Raw genomic sequence first — 13,579 nt, forward strand, 5'->3', positions numbered from 1 at the left:
TACACCCAAAATTGCTAAACCAAATGAGATTATCAAATTTTGTCACCTTAATAAACAAAACACGTTAAGCTGGCAAAACTATACATAAATCAAAAAAAAAAAAAATTCAGATTAGTGTAATATTTTTGTAATCCGTAATAAGGTCATCAACAAGTGTGGTGTTCATTTTGTATGAAATTTTGTGAATTTATTAGTTGTATCAAATTTTTCACTTAATTAGCAATTTTTTTTTTATGACTAGGTTGGCTAACGGACAACATAACTAGCTATGTCCAGGAGCTATTTTGTTGGCAATATAATGAAAGAAAATATCTAAACATATATTTGTATGGGTATAAATATCCGCACATTATTTAAAAAAAAAAAAAAATGTAATGAGGGCAAAAAAATACGTAGTATTTTAGAGGATATATTGTTACTTGTAAACACTATTAATAATCATTAAATCAAAGGAAGAATTTTGAGGCACATCATATCAATAGGGACATACAAGTATATGTAAAGTTGGAAGGATAGTGATAATTTTATTTTCTCCTTGTAAAAAAAAAAAAAAAAAAAAAACCCTTGTATTTTCTCAACCAAATTACATGAGAATTAATGATGACCGTTGATATTAGATCGACGGTTAACATACTGTGTGTAATTTTCCTCCAATGTCTGTACGAGTATTTTTTTAGTTTTTTTAACCCCTTCGGAAATTCTTACATTTACGCTGCTCTTCTCCTCTCTCTCCTCCATTGAAGCAGTTTGTGAGCTTCCTCTATTCCATTGAATCTGCTTCTGAGGTAAGACATTCATTTTCTATTTTCAATCATTGAATATCAATTTCACTGTCTAGGGTTTAATTTTAATTTCACAAATTCACACTATCGTTTATTAAATTTAATTGGCAGTATACCCATTTCAGGTTTTTTCTGAGTTAGCTCATTGAACTATTGATTACAATTAACAAATTATTGAAAGATTATAACATCGTTCATATTTTTGATATGTTATATAGTTTTTTCATTCTTGCTCTTCATTTTAAAATTCCATGTAAAGAAATGATTATGCTCTAATGAATTCTGTTCACAAATTGGTTCTCTGTTAATATTCTTGTCTTCTACAAGTATCCCATCAATAATTTGGAGCATGATGCTCAATTTCTACTTGTAAAATGTTGGACTTTTATTGGGTTTTGTTAATTTTAGGAGCTAACAGTTTTAAATATTTGTATTTTTTTAATGTATAGTCCGATGGTTTAAATGAATAAATTAGTATGGTTGTTTATTGTGAATTGATAATGTATAAGATATACTACTATTGTATGCTGTATTGGATGAATATTAGAGCTTTTTTTAAACCAATTGATATGGTAGCTTACAGGTTAAATGGCAGCCACTACTACAAGCTCGATTTCCATCTCCTCTTCCTCATCATTGAATTCAAGCTCTCGGCGTTGCCTGTCCTCTTTGGTTCAGTCCCAACATTGTTCTTTTTTAAGGAACAATTTGACTTTGAATAAATCTTGTAAAGGACGTCGTAGTTTTCAAGTTGTGGCTGTGTCAATGGCCCCTGAAACTCAGGGGAGAGCCTCCTTTTTAGACCGGAAAGAGAGTGGATTTCTTCATTTTGTCAAGTACCATGGACTTGGCAATGACTTTATTTTGGTAGGCAATGTCCCCTTCATTTTGTTTGTTTACTACAATATTGAGTGTATTGAATTATTTCTCATATGATATCTCTTGTTGGGGAATTTTCTTGCTTAACTGTTCTGCCATTTACCTACTTTGTTTGTGCTGAGCAGGTTGATAATAGACACTCAACTGAGCCCAAGGTAAACCCTGAACAAGCAGTGAAGCTATGTGATCGGAATTTTGGAGTGGGTGCTGATGGCGTGATCTTTGCAATGCCTGGAACTAATGGCACTGATTATACTATGAGGATTTTCAATTCTGATGGAAGTGAGCCAGAGGTGTGTATATCTTTGTGAAGAGTGTACTTCTTGTACCAGTTTTATGAGGAGGAAATGAGGAATATGAGTTTTCATTTTGAAGTTTGGATCTTATTTATATGATTGTATTCTCTATGGGTTTCAAGTCTACTTTCTTTTTGTTGAAACTACTGTTACAACTTACAAGTTACCTCGACAATGCGTTTGTTTAAGTATAAACTTTGCAATAGAGGTCATCTATAAAAATTAACGTTTCAGACTACATGCGACATTTCTTAATTGACTGGATACATATATTGTTATGGTTACCTATTGTAGTTGCTCCAATCAAGTGTAACATTAATTTTAAAAGTAAGTGTTATTTTAAGTACTTCTTAACTGGTCTTTTACTGATTTTTTTTTATTTTTTTTTTTTTTTTTTTTTTTTTTTTTCTTTAAAGATGTGCGGTAATGGAGTGAGATGCTTTGCTAGATTCATTGCCGAGCTCGAGAACTTACAAGGAAAACACAGGTAAATGCTTTTCGACTCAATCATTATCTTCTAACTCCATTAAATGATTAATGACTTTTCTTTCTTGCTTTATGATTTACATTTTTACCTATTTGTAATGACTAGTTGTTAGTGTTAAAAAATGGTTGACCTGTCAAAGCATTGATAGAGAACTATAACTAGGTTTCTATATTCCCACCTGATCTGAGCTTGGAACTGCAGTGACACTTGACTGAAGATACAAACTTTACCTTTTACACCGTCAAGCCCTCCCCTGCCTGTGCATGTTGATCTTTATTTCATGTATATGTGTAATGTAAATAATTCTCTAATAAAAATGCATTTTCTTTGTTGAACTTTCACTGGCTGTAACATATCCTATCTTAAATCATGTACATTACCTATTGGCTTCGTGAGATTTTAGAAATGGCTTGCTCCTAAAAGAATCACTTGTTGATTAATTGTCATAGTATAGCCATCCCATAAGCTTCCTGTTTTTTTTGGTTTTAATCAGCCAGTTCAAATACTGAAAAATTGACCAGACTATGTCTTGTATGGCTAAAGCAACTGGTTAGCAATGATGCTTTGTACTTTTGGATAAGCAGGAACTGTTGTGCACTGTTAGTGTAAATGTTGTTCCTCTTGTGTAATTATGAACTGTACTTGTACAATTTGGTAACATAGCTTACACTGTTATTAAAGCCCTTGTTTTTTGGTGTTTATTTATTTTGATTTTTTTGGGTGTTTTCTAAGACTCAAACAAGTGAACAGGGCGTTTTCCTTTTTTTTTGCCATGTTCGGCATGAAATGGCATCTCCAACACTTTTTTTAAAAAACAGTTTTAGCATGACGAGTCATCAGCTGATTTTTTTTGAAAAAGAAAATTTTTAAAAGAAATGGTGCTTAGACTCTTTCTTCATCACGCAAGGAAGATCCAGAACAATTTGGGATATACGTGGACTTTCTTCTACAGAATTTGAATAGACATCTTTCCTTTTTCTTTTCCCAAGTGAGGAGAAAAAGAGAGGGGGGGGGGGATACAGAAGCCATTAATTTATGGACAGCTCATTGTGTTCTCTTTTGTGGTTGCTGAAACTCTTGTCTATCAAAAATCAGTTTGATCTTTATTCTGCCTCCCTAACTAACTATGTGTCATGTTCTATGCTATGCTGTTCAGTTTCACCGTTCATACTGGTGCTGGTTTGATTGTACCTGAGATTCAAGATGATGGAAAGGTACATAATTTAGCCTCTAGCCCTTTTTGGTGTTTTTATAGGGTATGTGTATTATTATATGGTCGCCTTTGCAGCTTAAACTTCACCGCGTATTAAAAACCACTATTTTCCCCCTCCTATAGCCTCATCTGTACAACTGTTCGACTGTACATAGCAAAAAGTAGTGTAAAAAGTTGATTGAATAAGTTTGTGCTCCCTTTTGGCAATCACTGCCTTCGTCATACTACAATTGCCCCATACCCCATAATTCTCTCATATAAGAGTTGGTTCATTTCTAAGCATGCAGGATGCTTTTTTTTTTTTTTTTTTTTTTTTTTTTTTTTTTTTTTTTTGCCTTTATGCAGTTGCACATGGGCTGTTAGAGGAGGAAATTATATCCTTTAAGTAACAGGGCAATCTCAATGGGACAACCGGACAACCATATTAGGAATATGGGGTAATCTTAGTGGGATGGAATCATGGAAGGAGTACAAAGTATTATGATTTTTGGATAAAATTTTAAAGACAAAAGTCTATGTTTCTGCTTATATGCTGGCACCTTATCCATTTTACGACATTGTTTTGTGTATGTAAGGTTAAAGTTGATATGGGTGAACCAGTGCTTAGAGCTGCTGATGTACCTACAAAACTGCCTGCAAACAAGGAATCTTCTGCTGTTAAATCAGATCTAGTGGTGAACGGAGAAACCTGGAGCGTCACCTGTGTGAGCATGGGGAATCCACACTGTGTTACTTTTGGTAGAAAAGGAGAGCAGGTATAATTTTGTCTGTCTTGTTTAATAACATCTTTTGATTAGAGATTGTGTAGGCTAATACTGCTAGATTCTAATCTGTTGAAGGTCAACGTATAGAATATGTTATTTCATGATTAGCTGAAAGTTCAGAGTCTGGAATCTGGTCTAGTTAGGTGTTAGGTCCTTATGGTTGACCATTTCTCTTTTCTTCTACATGAACATCCTTTGGCTATCTCATTTCTTCCTTGAAGAGTACAAAGAGTGCTTTATATGTGCTTTGAAACCTCTTTTGCTCTTAACTTCTCAAGTTCAACCCCTCTGCAGAATTCAGATTTCTCTGTTCTGCTCCCCACTCTTCTGCTGGAAATGTTTTTTCCAACTGGCTTAACCCCACCTGTTAAAATTGAAAGGAAAATATTTAGTATATGAAAGAGTGCATTATGGGTTGTAATTTTTATTTGTTAAGACATTGGTCATCATTTTCTTTCCCTCACTCACCCTTGGTGACGAATTATTTGTTTGTTTTCATGGGCATAATTTGAAATTTTGCTGATTTCGTGACCAAACAGAATCTGGTGGTTGATCAAATACAACTGGCTGACATTGGACCGAAATTTGAGCACCATGATGTGTTTCCAGCTCGAACTAACACTGGTCAGTTTTTAATTTTGATAAATGATGACATGATGTAAAAAATAACTGTACATTTTGTGTGTTTATCTTGCAAGGACGTTTATTCTCCATGTTTCCCTGATAATTAGAATACTCTTTCTTCTCATGAATATGTTGACATTAGAGGCAATTTCTGTGTGCCAAAAAATTTTATGATATCATCCATTGTTGATCCAATCTGAACTGGAACAAGTAGTTAGTGATTCTGAAAGCTTGCGCCTTGTTTCTTTAAACAAAGATATATCCATACTTTGATAGTCTTCAACACCCGTCCCACCCCCCCTCCCCCCCAAAAAAAAAAAAAAAAATATTTCCATGTTTGGACATTCGTTAATATTTGGCATATGCTGTCATTGTGCTTCTTATCTTCTGTTAATTTTCCCCTGAAATCATTTACAAGCATAGATGGCTAGCAGAAAATTTTGTACTCCAGCCTGGCAAAGTCCTGTTCAAAGTTGAAGCACTTTGGTTTCTGCAACAATGGAAATTTAGATTCTAACTCCTCTCCACTCCCCCCCCCCCCAAAAAAAAAAAAAAAAAAAAAAGAATTTTGCATATTATCATAATGGGATCAATCAGCGACTCTTTGAACAATCTGGTGACGATTGACTTTCCCCTGTATGGATATATTTCTATGTATGTTCTTGAACTCAAAGAACGAAAAACCTATCACACCAATTTGGCAATCTATATTTTTGGCTGTCTGAAGTCCAAGATGTTAACATTATGTAGTAATATCTATTTGTCTTATAAATTAAGCAAAAATAGTGGGATCTTGCATGCGGATATATCTACTTCAACATGATGTTGCTTTTGCCTTTCTGATTAATACGAAGCACACTATTACACTTTCCTGCGGAACATATAGAATTATAGATACACCAGACTGTCTGAATTTATCCATTGACAATTTGTTACCTATGAATCTTTCCGTTTATCTCAAAAAAGGCTCTATTGAAGTGCAGTCCGTGTTCTTTGTTGATTTATTCTTTCATTAGGTAAGATAAACTTTACTTGTGCGAAATGCACACTATTATTATAATTTTTTTTTACTCTGGGAGAGGGGGGGGGGGGTATAACTACTACATATTTATTATACCAGTTTCTGAATTATGATGTACTGGTCATGAATTGTGGTATTATGGATATCTGAACTTATTATTTCTTTTTAATTTTGGAAACATTTCAGTAAATCATACACTGAATTCTTTTTGAAAGTCTCGTTCATCGACAGCTTAAGGATCATGAATTTTCCTGAAAAACTGTATTGATCTTGCAGAGTTTGTTCAAGTTTTCTCTCGGTCACACCTGAAGATGCGTGTATGGGAACGTGGTGCAGGTTCGATTTTATTTGGAAGTCTTTTTAATAAATATATTTGAGAGTATAAAATTATAGAATGTATTTTTCTTTCCCTTCTTCTAAATTACTTCGTATATTTATATACATCTACTTATATTAGTTTGGCTGTTCCTCATCCTTGTTGACTCCAATTACTTGGTGTGCACTTGTGCAGGAGCTACTTTAGCCTGTGGAACAGGAGCTTGTGCAGTTGTTGTTGCTGCGGTGCTCGAGGATCGATCTGAGAGGGTGAGTACTTCTTGTATTTCATGTTTTTTTTATGCTCCCTGATAGCCAAACAACGTTCATATTCCTCTCTGAATTGCTTTCTGTTTCTTCATAGCCTATACTGTTTGATATTGCTACTTTTATTGAATATTTATTTATTTATTTTATTTGGGGGGTTAGAATTGCACTGTTGACCTTCCTGGAGGGCCATTGGAGATTGAATGGAGGGAGGAAGATAACCGTATATACATGACAGGCCCAGCTGAAGTAGTGTTCTATGGATCAGTACCACTATAATTTCCTCTGAAGCATCTTTCAGCTTTTGCTGTGCCAATTTTCTGCTCTTTTATTGAGTATTTGAAAGGCGGGATTGATTGTTATTCAATTACTGTGGTATGAACTAACCGTAGATGATGCAAGTGCATCAGCTTGTAGACTCATTTTTGTATCTCTTATAGTAGCAAACATGGTTTTTGATCTTAGTAAAAGTTGATTCAAGGCATCGGGATTGTTACTTGCTAGGTTAGATTATTTGTACTCCTCTTTGGTGTTGATGTTATTTGTATTGAATTCATAAAAACCAAACCTCTTTTCTTCCTCTTGGACCATCTGAATAAATCCATCCATTTATTATTTTCGTAGCTGCATTAAAATCAAATACATTAAATTGATGATATGTTTACTTCAAATACAGACCTTTTGATCATGAAATCTCTAGTTGCTGGTAGCCATTTTCCATACAAATACAATTATTAAAGTTAACAATGAAAATGGGAAATCTTGTCTGCATCGTATCAGCTTCTGCACCTTAGCCCATGCTGCCTACATTTTCTTTTCTTTGACAGCTTCGCGCCTTTGCCTAAAGTTACTTAATGACTCAAATAATGCCTTCATTATATGTAAGTAATGCAGTTTAACGTCTTAAACTATACATTACTCTATATACTCAGCTGATAAGCAATATTATGTGTCAAGTAATCGTTGATCTGTACACCCGGGTGTACCATGAGCATGGTACATCCGGGCAAAAACGACGCTGCCCAAAAAATAAAACGTAGGCAACAAACAAATTAAAAAAACACAAGAACATACTGTTTTGTAACAAAGAACATTCTGCTGAAAGAACTTGTAGATGTGAAACAAAGAACGCGAGTTTTTTAGGTATATTCATTAAATTTCGAAAAGGAATCAACCAAATCCCACATTAATTGATACAATCTTTTCAAAAAAATTAAGATTCTAGAAATTTTTCTCCTTCCAAAATTATTTTCTTCAAAATATTTCAAGATTATTTTTAAAATTCAAATTCAAAATTCAGATTCAAAATTTCATTTTCATATTTAAAATTTCAGTTACCAATATTTTATTTGATATCTTAAATTTAAAAAATCTCTACTAAAATCAATCATATTCTTTCAACAACTTTTTTTTTATGTAATTATTATAATATTCGTTATAATAATAATGGTCATGTGTAATTCTTGTAATGTTCTTTATATATTTTTTTATAATGTTTTTTATTAGAAAATATGATGTACTTTATTTTTGTATGTAAAGTACAATTAATTATTAGCACTATTTTTCTTCCATATGTCCACTATTAATATTATGATCTTTATTAGATCTTTTGATAAAATATTTTAAATGTCCATGTTCTCTAACTGTAATTGTAATGTACATTTATTGTCACATAATATCCATTGCTTATTGTGAAAATGTTCTTTAAATGTTTGGATCATTATTGTTAAATTTAAATATTTTAATTTAAGTAGTGCTTATTACATAATATAAATGTTATAGATGTTCTTTGGATCTGAAAACCAATCATCAATGTATGATGTCCAAAAAGAATATCTCCATCAACCATCGTGATCCTGAAAAAAAAATGTACACACTTATTTAATGTTATTAACATAAAAAAAATACAAATTTAATAAATAATATTGAAGATGAATAGTTTAATAATTAAAAATGACGTAAAAACTAATTTTAAAATAATATGTGCTATATCCTCAATATCCAAAGAACATAAGAGTTAAAATAAACGAACATGAACATAGAAGAACATATTATTCAGGTAAAAAGAACATAGTTCATATTATTGAAACACAAAGAACATTATACGTTAAAGAACATAATTTGTAATGTAAAGAACATATAGTTTAGATTCAAAGAACATATTAATCGTACTTAAAGAACATATTCCATTACAATTAACAAATTGAATGCGTGATAAAGGAACATTCATCATAATCAGAAGAACATCATCTTCAACCTTTGAAAATAATACCAAAAAAAAAAAAAAAAAACACCAATTTCCTTTGATTACAAAATAATCCACAAATTATGAAATTTAATAATTTAAGAGAACATTATCATTAGCATCAATATCGTAATTATAATTATAAAATTTAAATACGAAAAAGCCTATAAAAAAAAAATTACCTTCATATTTGATGTGAAATCCTCAAATTCATCTTCATTATTAACCAAATCTTCATTCTCATACTTATTATCAACAAATCTTTAATGAAATCATGTCGAATTTCTTACACCCCGCCATTAATTTTCTCTGCTAAAAATTTTCTCTCTCTGGAAATTCTCTCTGTATTTCGAAATTGTAATTATGTCTCTCCAAAAATATCAAATCTATTTTTGAAAACTATTAATATGGAGAATAACTAACAAATCCCTTAAATAAAGGAGGAATCATTTAAAAAAAAAAAAAAAAAAAAACTCATTTAAAGAAAGCCTTTATTTTCTACCGGGTGAACCGTGAGCATGATACACCCTGGTGTACTATGCAAATATCAAAGAGAGAGAGAGAGTGAGTCGGGTGAGGGAAATTTATATTCCCTTCGCCATTGAGAGTGCTCTAGCGTATCAGTCTCAAACTCTCGATAATTTATTATAGGGATTCCTTTGTTAGTAATTATAAAAGTTGTTTTATCAAAGTGTAAGAGTTAATTTATTATTTAAGGTTTACTCAACAAGGAGTAGGGGTACTCTTGTCTTTTCATATCTAGCATTCAACTTTGTCTCTCCTCACTCCTCTTCTACCTCAACCACCACAGCCACCACCATATCATCACTTCTTCGCCGCTGAACTCGACCCACAACCATCACTCGTTTTTTCAGATGTGGGTGGAGATCGGGGGAGGTAGGTGGAGATGTGGAAGCTTGAGTTTTGTTCCGCCGTGGCGTTGTGGGCTTGAGAAAGGACGAAGAAGAGGAGGTCGACGGGGGAAAGAAGATCGAGCGAGAGGGCTGTAATGATGGTGGTGGCTGTGGTGGCTGTAAGGAGGAAGGAAGAAGGAGGAAGGAGGAAGGAGGAAGATGCAATTATTTACAATTGTGCCATTTGAGTAACAACATTTGTTACTCAAATTGAGTAACTGGGGCTAGCTCACTCAACAAGGGGACCTTTATTAGTGTAAAAGTTTAAAAAGGTGTTTGAAAAATGAAGAAGAAAGGAGGAAAAGCACATACTAATAATTGATCCTTAGCTTACGACATGGAGGATATCTTGGATCATTTCGCAATCGAAGCCCAACGATACCAGTCGAAACAGGTGGAGGAAGATCACTCTCACCATGGGATTCTAGACAATATGGTTTGTGCTGCTACCTTCTTACTGATTTACTTTTCTCCCTAATTGCCAGATAATACTTCCTTTATTTTTTTTTACTGAGTAATGTATAAAAATTAGTTGTTATGAAAATATAAATTTAGAGCAGTCTGATAAGATCTCAGTTGACTTTTTTTTTTTTTTTCGAACCTATAAATCACTTAAAGCCAGCCAAAGTGAGACGTGAAAATAATATAAAAGTCAAACAGTTGCTATTTAAAAAAAACAAGGATGTAATATATATTTTTTTTTTATATATAATTTGTATTATTTTCTTACAAGTTGCAACTGATGAAACAAGTTCAACTTTGCAACTAGCTAAGATGAGATCTTACAACATTTACTTAACAATGGACATGGGAAGCTAATCCATATCCGAGTATTCGACTAGTTGACCCAAAACCTGTAATTTATTCAAGTTACTTGACCAGATTTTGAGAGTCAATGTGTCTAATAAGGACTATTTGAATTAAAATAAGCATTTTGATTATGGAACCGAATATAACCTGTAATTTACTAGAAGTTACTTGACCAGATTTTGAGAATCAACTACTATGCAGTATCAAAAAGAATTTGCTTACTATCAGAGGAACCAAGATAGACAAACCAATAAAAGAGTGGGGATTGCACCTTCTTACTTCCCTTTATGAGCTTAGACTTGAAAATGTAGGCAGCTGTGTTGATACACTAGAGTCCATTAGCTCTGCCCCTGTCTAGAGGCAGGGAATGGAAGATTCTCCCTGCCTCTGTCTCGAAGTCAACCAAGCTCTGCCCCTTCAAGTAAGTTTTATATGATGGAAAAATTTTCATTTTTACATCAACTTACATTTTCATATATCTCACTTCTGAGTTCTGACAGCTTGTTGATATAACAATCCTAATAATCAATGGAACTTCAGTAAAGCAAAAGATCAACTGGTCAGTATGAATTCAACCATCTCAGCCTAATTTATGCATTTTATAATTTGCAATTTTTGTCTCTTTTGAGTCTAATCTAATCAATCATAGATAGAATATATTTTGACTTTTTTTTTTTATTTTTTTTTATTTTTTTATTTTTTATGTGGGGGGGGGTATGTATACAAATATTATATGCAATGGATCTATACGATAAACAAAGTAAAAGCCAAAAAAAACACAAGAAAGAGAAAGGCAAAAAAAACTTATGGATGACTAGTAACTCACGCAATAAGCCAATATGTAAAAGCGAAAAAAAAAAAAAAAAAAAGAAGGTAAAAGCACAAAATAAATAAAAAGAAAAATGACAACACAATGTCAGGCGGAGTCGAACCCGCGACCTTCAAGTAAAACTAATGGACTTCAACCGCTGGGCCGCGTTAGAAGTTCAACACATTTCATTACATTATACTAGGTATTTTATTTATCTAAACTTTATAGCAAAGAAAACTAATCAGAATTTTCCGGATCAAGTATGGGTTCAGTGGGTTCACCACTGAGTATATATTTTAAGTACAATTGGAGAGTTAAAAAAAAAAGTTGAGATGCATTATTATGATGTTGGATTTGTTGTAGGAGGGAGTACATGTTCAACAAAGTAGCATAAAGATCTATACATAACTTTCATGAGATACAGTTAAATTTCAGAAATGGAAAAATCTTTATGGCATTTTAATAACTTGCAGAAAATATTTAATACAAAAAAAGTGCAATATTGTGGTATCAGGTACATACTCTTCAACTGTCAACTGTCATAGTGTCAAGACTCAAGAAGCTATTGAGAAGCTAAACCATGGTAATAACATCTACCAAAGCTTCCCTTTAATTTAACAGGAATGTGTTGAGTAATGCTTGTTTAATCTTTGACTTCTGAAACCAATGCTTTTGTTCTTCTCCTCAGTTTGAAGGTGGTTTATGCTTGTGATTGTCCTTCAATGAAATTCAACTGTCTTTAATCATCTGGCTGCTGGTAAAGACAATAAAATTTTCAGTATCTTTCTTACGTTACACAAAAGGGCTGCAACCCTGCAAACAAGAAAGTTCTCTACTTTTAGGCAATTACAACACAGTATTTTTTTCTCCTCAGGAAATCAATATATAGTGAAGTTCCTGTGAACAAGAACGTGAAGTGAAGGCCAAACTTTTGCAAATGATGGAAGCACGGTTTTCTACTGAAATCAGATAGTACAAAGCATTCTCAAGATCTACACTTTGATTATAGCTATCATCAGACATAAACTCTATAAGGTTAGACTACCTGATTTATGGTTATTAATTTATCTTGTAGTTGTTTCTATCATGAATTTTAAACTTAGGCTATTATAATGTCTCACATTCTCAGTTCAATGCCAACATCCAAGGACACTGGGGTTCATCAATGAAGATCTGACATCTGATGAGCTGTTTTGCTGCTGATGATGATGATGGCTTGCGTGACATCATTAAACGACCTTGAAATCATGATTTTTGGATTCTGACTATAGCTTGGTTTGGGGAAACATGAATGGAGGTTTATTATTGCCTTGAATTGTTGTGTATTGATTTCTTCATCTGCATAATACCTACTCATTTTGTTAATTTTCACTTTTGATTTGGGGACAAGTCATCTAGATGCGCCTATAACTTTTATTCACCGAAAATTTAATGATCTGCTTTTCATCGTAATGAATATGCCTTTCATCTATTTTCGACTGTTGGCATTTCAATAACAGCCAGGTTTTCTTCTTTAGGCACATATTATTGCTAATATAATTTCATGATTATAACCTAAAAAAAAAAAACGTAAAAGAAATAAAGATTGGGGCTTTCCACTAGCGAAAACCGATGGAAGCCCCTTCAAAATTAACGATGGAGGCTAGAGTTTAGGATAGAGAAGAGAGAGAGAGAGCAAGGAGGCTAGGGTTTCACTTTTCAATTCAAGATTTTTTTTCGAAATTTCAGACAAATGCATGCCTCAGACTTAGACATTGTACTGGTTAAGAGATACGTTGTTTGCGAATCCATCCACACAGTTATAGGAGTTTCTTTTTACTTGTCATTAGGAAGGATGATTATATTGAGATTAATGCTTCTAATTAGTACAGTGGTTCATAAAAGTAGTACGTAAAGGTAAAATTTGACTACTTTTAGCCTTTAAACATGATGGTGGGGGATTTATTTTTCCACAATATTACCCAATATTATCAACATTAAATCATACTTTAGTGTTTATTTGATTATTGTGCTATATATACACATTTTTATAGGCATCTTGATATTCAAGATTCGAAGTGGAATGGGGTTGAGTGGTAGTTGGCTCCAATCCTTTTATTTGGCAAATACTATAACCGAAAGTTTAAATTCCACCACCTAATTTTATGCTAG

At 32.9% G+C, this 13,579-nt stretch overlaps 1 protein-coding gene and 1 long non-coding RNA gene across 3 annotated transcripts; both read left to right on the forward strand.

The window, feature by feature from the left end:
* The first annotated feature begins 630 nt into the window (after positions 1–630).
* Positions 631–7,267, forward strand: LOC110738354 (diaminopimelate epimerase, chloroplastic-like). Of its 2 annotated transcripts, none has more exons than XM_021918725.1 (10): positions 631–785; positions 1,359–1,649; positions 1,787–1,954; positions 2,374–2,444; positions 3,601–3,658; positions 4,233–4,412; positions 4,961–5,045; positions 6,343–6,402; positions 6,578–6,651; positions 6,811–7,267. In XM_021918725.1, exons 2-10 carry the CDS (start codon positions 1,371–1,373, stop codon positions 6,925–6,927), a joined length of 1,092 nt encoding a protein of 363 aa, XP_021774417.1. In that variant the 5' UTR covers positions 631–785; positions 1,359–1,370; the 3' UTR covers positions 6,928–7,267. The 2 variants fall into 2 exon arrangements, with proteins under 2 accessions (XP_021774417.1, XP_021774418.1); XM_021918726.1 differs by having other exon boundaries at positions 1,366–1,649.
* A 4,207-nt stretch (positions 7,268–11,474) lies between these two features.
* On the forward strand, positions 11,475–12,861 carry LOC110738277. Its single transcript, XR_002514589.1, has 4 exons — positions 11,475–12,011; positions 12,117–12,185; positions 12,303–12,463; positions 12,558–12,861. It is a non-coding gene; the product is annotated as an uncharacterized LOC110738277 (long non-coding RNA).
* Positions 12,862–13,579: the final 718 nt, after the last annotated feature.

Source organism: Chenopodium quinoa, unplaced genomic scaffold (genome assembly GCF_001683475.1).
Source record: "Chenopodium quinoa cultivar QQ74 unplaced genomic scaffold, ASM168347v1, whole genome shotgun sequence".
In the NCBI taxonomy this organism is placed as follows: Eukaryota; Viridiplantae; Streptophyta; class Magnoliopsida; order Caryophyllales; family Amaranthaceae; genus Chenopodium; species Chenopodium quinoa.

Bases quoted from the DNA above. Each gene is read 5' to 3' on its own strand.
- LOC110738354 (XM_021918725.1), top strand. From the start codon at position 1,371: ATGGCAGCCACTACTACAAGCTCGATTTCCATCTCCTCTTCCTCATCA. The intron at 2,445-3,600 runs GTAAATGCTTTT...TATGCTGTTCAG, and splicing joins AACTTACAAGGAAAACACAG to TTTCACCGTTCATACTGGTG. The intron at 4,413-4,960 runs GTATAATTTTGT...GTGACCAAACAG, and splicing joins TTGGTAGAAAAGGAGAGCAG to AATCTGGTGGTTGATCAAAT.